Below are 5,175 nucleotides of genomic sequence, written 5' to 3'. Positions count from 1 at the left end.
TGTCCCGCAGTCTGTGTCTATGGAGAGCAGTTTTGGACATACACACCATGATTTTCACATTCACACCTACGGACAATTTAGAATCACAGATTAACCTCAACATGTTTCTGGACTGTGGGAGGAAGCCGGAGAACCTTAAGAGAACCCACACTGCACGGGGAGAATATGGAGACTCCACGCAGAAAGATCCCGGGTGTCCTCACCGGGACTCGAACCGCAAATTTTTTTCCCAATTAATTATTTTAAGCCAGCCTCGAGCTCCACTGCAACGTCTGCAGAGATGGCACTGGACTCCAACCCACAAAAACATGCAATAATCAGTCACTGGAACATGACCCCACCGCAAAACTGACGTTTCTACTTCTACAATTCCATTGTACAGTTTTATCCAGTTAATTTCCTTCCCTCCCTACAACAATCGTCTTTTTCTATCGCTGTGGATGAAAGTAGCTAACGAGTAAATACGCCTCGACATTTTCTGCAGCCGACTGAATTTATTCAGCCATGGTTTTCTCATGTTTCTCACAGCACGCTACAAGCATGCCCCTTCCAACTTACATGACCTCAAATTATGTAGAACTAGCAGCTGAGGGCAGCGGGGGCAGCGCAAGTTTCCTGACTTTATCTTGAGATGACATCAACCACCTACAAGAGCACTTTATTAGCCACATGTTTTATCCAGCTGTCAGTCTCCCGCTGCCAGTCACACATCTCTACCCTTCAGCTCTATGAAGTGTCAGTGTCATCGGGTCCCCCAGCAAGAATCTGTGGAAGAAAGGCACCTATTATCAGAAATGCTAGGATGACTTTTATCACCAGCAGCTCAGCTTTTACGTTATATTTTAACACAAATGGCATCGCATAGCCTATACCACGGTGAAATGTCACGGAGATAAAAAAGAATAGATAGGCCTGCTGCCCAAGCCGAGTTGAAATCCGTGCTCCTGTCATCCTTCTTGTGATTTTTTTCTTTGTAAAACTGAGTCTAAGACTGCTGGTGTTTTGCTATCCATGAATACTTGTTGTTTTATTTTTTCTTAAAGCATGACAGTAATTGGATTTTGGGATGCTGATAATCAAAACAGTGAGCCGCCGTGCCCTCTCTCAATCCTTAAGTGTCAGCGTTGGCCTTCAAAACTTTTTTATCGTGTCCAAGTACAATAATTATCTCATTATGTGGACAAGACTAGTCTTATCCTGGTATAATGAGATCACAGTTCCAGTTGGACTCGTGGTTAATCAAGGAAGCGGGTTCATCTCGCTGCTCTCTCATTCACTGACTCACGACGGAAGAGGTGTTTGAGATGTTTTCTGCGTTCTTTGTGAACATAATTAGCAAATATGCTAATGACTCCTCAGCACTAAGCGCCATCGTCCGGAGCGATTAACCCCGGTATCTTCCCTCCCTTCCCCTGCCCAAGACTCTGGCAGGGTCCCTATAAAAGAAAGCTGTAATTAAGGGGGATGAAGAAATGTAATTACCCTCCACCTCATGCACTGGTGACTGTATGTGTTATTGTGACAGGGCACACACACACACACACACACATTCAGCCTGATCCGTTCACATCACCGTGCTTTACAGGTGGAAGCTGAACACATGGTCGGGAACATCGTGAGACGTCTCAGCGCGTCTAATCTAAGTAGTTGCTCACGCCAAGCTTTATGCTCAGGTGTATTGCTCTATTTGACATCATTTAGTTTGTCAGATTTTCAGCCAAATCTAGCTGCAATGTTTAGATGTGCCACTTTTAAATTGTGAGTTTGGATTATTATTTTTTTAACTATATCCCAACATGATGCTCCGTAATAGAACGCTTACTGAGAACAGTGGCGCTGTGATCTGTGCTGTGTTCAGAGGCATATTTTATCTGTGACAGTGAGGGGTCATTAAAATGTGCAATTTTCTGCCTTTACTTTAAAAAAAAAAAGAGAGAGAAACTTTTTCTGTCTTTTGAGATGCTCTTCTTTAAGGATTTAGAACAAAAGCTTCTTCTCTAACTCAAAAAATGCCGGGATGCTGGCTGTCACACAGTTCCAATTTGACTCTGTAAAACCTCAGGAGACAGAAAGAGATGAAGCTGGGATTCTGCTTAATACTTAAAACGAGGGTTGCATCATTAACTCCATCATGCTGTGGGCATCTTTCTCTGTCAACAACTGCAGCTTTGCCAATACTTGAAATCTTCCAACTTGCGATAAAACAGACATGAGCGTTGTCAACCTCTGTTCGCAATTGCCTTGTCACACTCTTTCAAGTCAACATAATTAGCTGTAGCTTTAATTTATTTATTTTTTTCTTCCCCATTCTCTCTCTCTTTGATGCCAGGGGTGGAGGCATGTCTGCAGGCAGGGGAATGGATGCCTGAAGCCGAGCATGAAGCCGGAGAAGGCCCCCAGCGCAGCCGCATCAACAGATGTAGCTTGGTAAACGAGACGCACGCAAACACAGACGTGGAATTGATGAGTATAAGTTGTCCTTGGAAAAAATGTGTGTTTTTTTCTCCACATGCTTGTGTTTACTTTTCGTTTCAAAATCATAAATCACAATGTAGTTGCTCCTTTCTGACAGTAATCAAAACAAAATAGTACATTTTAAAGCTACTAATTGCACATCGATCTCAATTGAGTTGAAGGAATACTCCCCTCCACGTGTTATGTGCTCTACTAGTATTTTTTTTACTTTGACACGTAGTGTTTCTTCCTATGAGCAATAAAATACAAATACTAAATACAGGCCTCCGAAGCTTAGTGTAAAAAAAAACTAAACACAATCGAACCTGTGATCCCTGAAACAAAACTAGTATATAGCTGTGATTTCCAAATAGCCTACATGCATGATTGTGGTTATAAAATGACCTGTAAACACCTGAGCTTGCTCAGTTTTGTACCCAGTTGCATGTCTCCATATGTGGCTCCACATGCAAAAAAAAAACAGCCAGATAAACTGAATAATGTGAGATTTCACAATGATGCAAAAGGACACAGGACGATCAGACTAAAGATCAGATGAAGCCCAGTTGCAGCAGTAATGAGGAGTTAAATCGAGCCGTTTTGCGATTAATGAGAGTCACTTGCTCAGTGTATCTCTGATAAACAGATGAGCAAGTGGTTCAGACTTGGGAAAGGGGTTATCAATGGAATTTTGAGCTTCAGCGACAGCCCTGGTGCTGTTGGGGTGTCCAACACTGTCCTCAACCATCTGGCAGTGTTACGGACAGTGAGTGTCAACTTCTAAAACAAAAAAAAACAACCCTTTCCTACTGTTTGGTACAAAAGTGCAGGATGAGGTTTTGCTAAATGCTATAAAAAGAAGGCTGGTTTTTGGTTAGATCACGTTCAAAACAAGTTTATTCCGCTCAGATGGGTGTTTGGTGGTGAACGTGGCCAGAACTACTACACTGAGGTGGGACAAAAGGTGTTTGGGACATGACATTTATAGATGGCACCATAGATTCCTGGTAATGTTCAAGATGTGGAGCTGACGAGATGACAGAAGCTTTGTAGAAGAGGAACAAAGTCCAAAGAAAGCTGCCAAAATATAGAAAAGGATTAAAAAAAAGAGGTACTATAGGGCTAAATCTGTAAATCTAATCTGTTAAATTTATATTTTTCATGAAAGAAAATGCCCTACTCTTGTAAGGCGATACAATTTTGAATCATTTGACATTTAATTGCTGTTGCACAGGAGTGTGCTCACATCTGTTGTGTGTTTTTTCATTGTGTTGCCAACTGCTTTTGACGGACACACACACAGAAGCACAAAGTGAAAAGGATCAGAAAGACGTCGGCTCCAAACAAAGCTGAAATTACACAGAAATGGCTTCCAGGACAACATAAACACCCGACAGAACAAAACCACGACCTCAGTCTAAACAAGACGATGTCGGCAGGGCTTCAAAATCGCAGCTCGCTCGTCAGTTGGCGTTAAACTTCACACAGCTTGTGGAGTTTTGCAGAGAATGAGGACGCCGCATTGGCTAGATGATACAAACCTAAATACTAAAGGTGTCTAATTTGTGCAAATTTGAGATTCAGTGCAGCAAGACATCATTTGATCAAACAGTGAATACTTATTAAAGTCATCGTATACGTACATGATGAAGTGATTGTTCCCTGAAGGATGGTGCCACTGAGCAGAGGAAGAAGTAGAGTAATGTGATCCTGGATAGACGGCTATGATATTATTCTTTAGTAGATTTGAGATTTCCCCGTTGCTGCTTTCTTCTGTTTTCTTCCCTCTTATGCAGGATAAATGTTCATTCTTGAAAAACAATAAGAACATCAATCATAATCATAAACGAAGGGGAGACACACACACACACACACGCACCAGCGAAAGTGAAATCCAGCCAAAGTACAGTCAAAGAACCTTCTTACTCGAAACTCTTGAGAGAGCTAATTTACACGCCACAACAGTTGAGTTCATTGATGCTGTGAATAGAACAGTCTCCAGTGGCCTAATTCACTGCTGCTTTAAACAGCAATGCTAAGTGGTTCAGAGTTCGTCTGGAGAAATGGTGCTTATAAAAATGTCTTCTGGCTCTGCAGCAAAGAAGTAAATAAAAAAAAGCATCTCCGCAGACACTTGCCTAGGTTTAGTGACAAAGAAAAGTAGTCCGGGTTTATCTTCATCGTCAGCAGAAGACCTTTATCCATCGACTGACATTTCAAGGGCCGATGTTTCAGCCTGGCACAGAGTAAAAGAAAAGCAGGTTTTTTTGTTGTTTTTCAGATAGCAGATCTCCTCAGTTAGACTTTTAATGCACAAGGAAGGATTAGTTTCAGCCAAGGAACTTGAAACCCTCACCAATGCCTGCGTCTGTTTTCGCAGCTCCCGCCGCTCTTCGACGGCTGCTTCTTCTTCCTCCTCGGCTCCTTCAAGGCGCCCACCAAAGACGAGCTCGCCAGGCTGATCCGGGAGGGAGGAGGTCAGCTGCTGAGCCGGCAGCCCAAGCCGGACAGCGACGTGACGCAAACCCTGAGCGCCGCGGCCTACCACGCCCCGCCGGGCTCCGACCAGGCCCTCTGCACCCAGTACATCGTGTTTGACCCCCGGGGCACACACAAGCCCGCGGTGGTCAGACGAGGCAAGGTGTGGTCGGCTCCCTCCACCTGGCTCATCGACTGCATCGCGGCCTTCTGCCTCCTCCCAGTGCCAGACCCTCAGATGTC

General features: G+C 43.7%; 1 protein-coding gene across 1 annotated transcript in view; it reads left to right on the top strand.

The window, feature by feature from the left end:
- The window catches only part of bard1 (BRCA1 associated RING domain 1), a 36,435-nt gene that overhangs the window by 26,024 nt on the left and 5,236 nt on the right, over window positions 1-5,175 (top strand). Inside the window, exons 10-11 of the mRNA XM_008298146.1 lie at window positions 2,330-2,427; window positions 4,835-5,172. Of these exons, the coding sequence (XP_008296368.1) occupies window positions 2,330-2,427; window positions 4,835-5,172 (436 nt within the window). The remainder of the gene's footprint in view (window positions 1-2,329; window positions 2,428-4,834; window positions 5,173-5,175) is intronic.

This window comes from Stegastes partitus, unplaced genomic scaffold (assembly GCF_000690725.1).
Source record: "Stegastes partitus isolate 25-593 unplaced genomic scaffold, Stegastes_partitus-1.0.2 Scaffold1287, whole genome shotgun sequence".
In the NCBI taxonomy this organism is placed as follows: domain Eukaryota; kingdom Metazoa; phylum Chordata; class Actinopteri; family Pomacentridae; genus Stegastes; species Stegastes partitus.
This window is presented reverse-complemented; position numbering and strand designations above follow the sequence as displayed.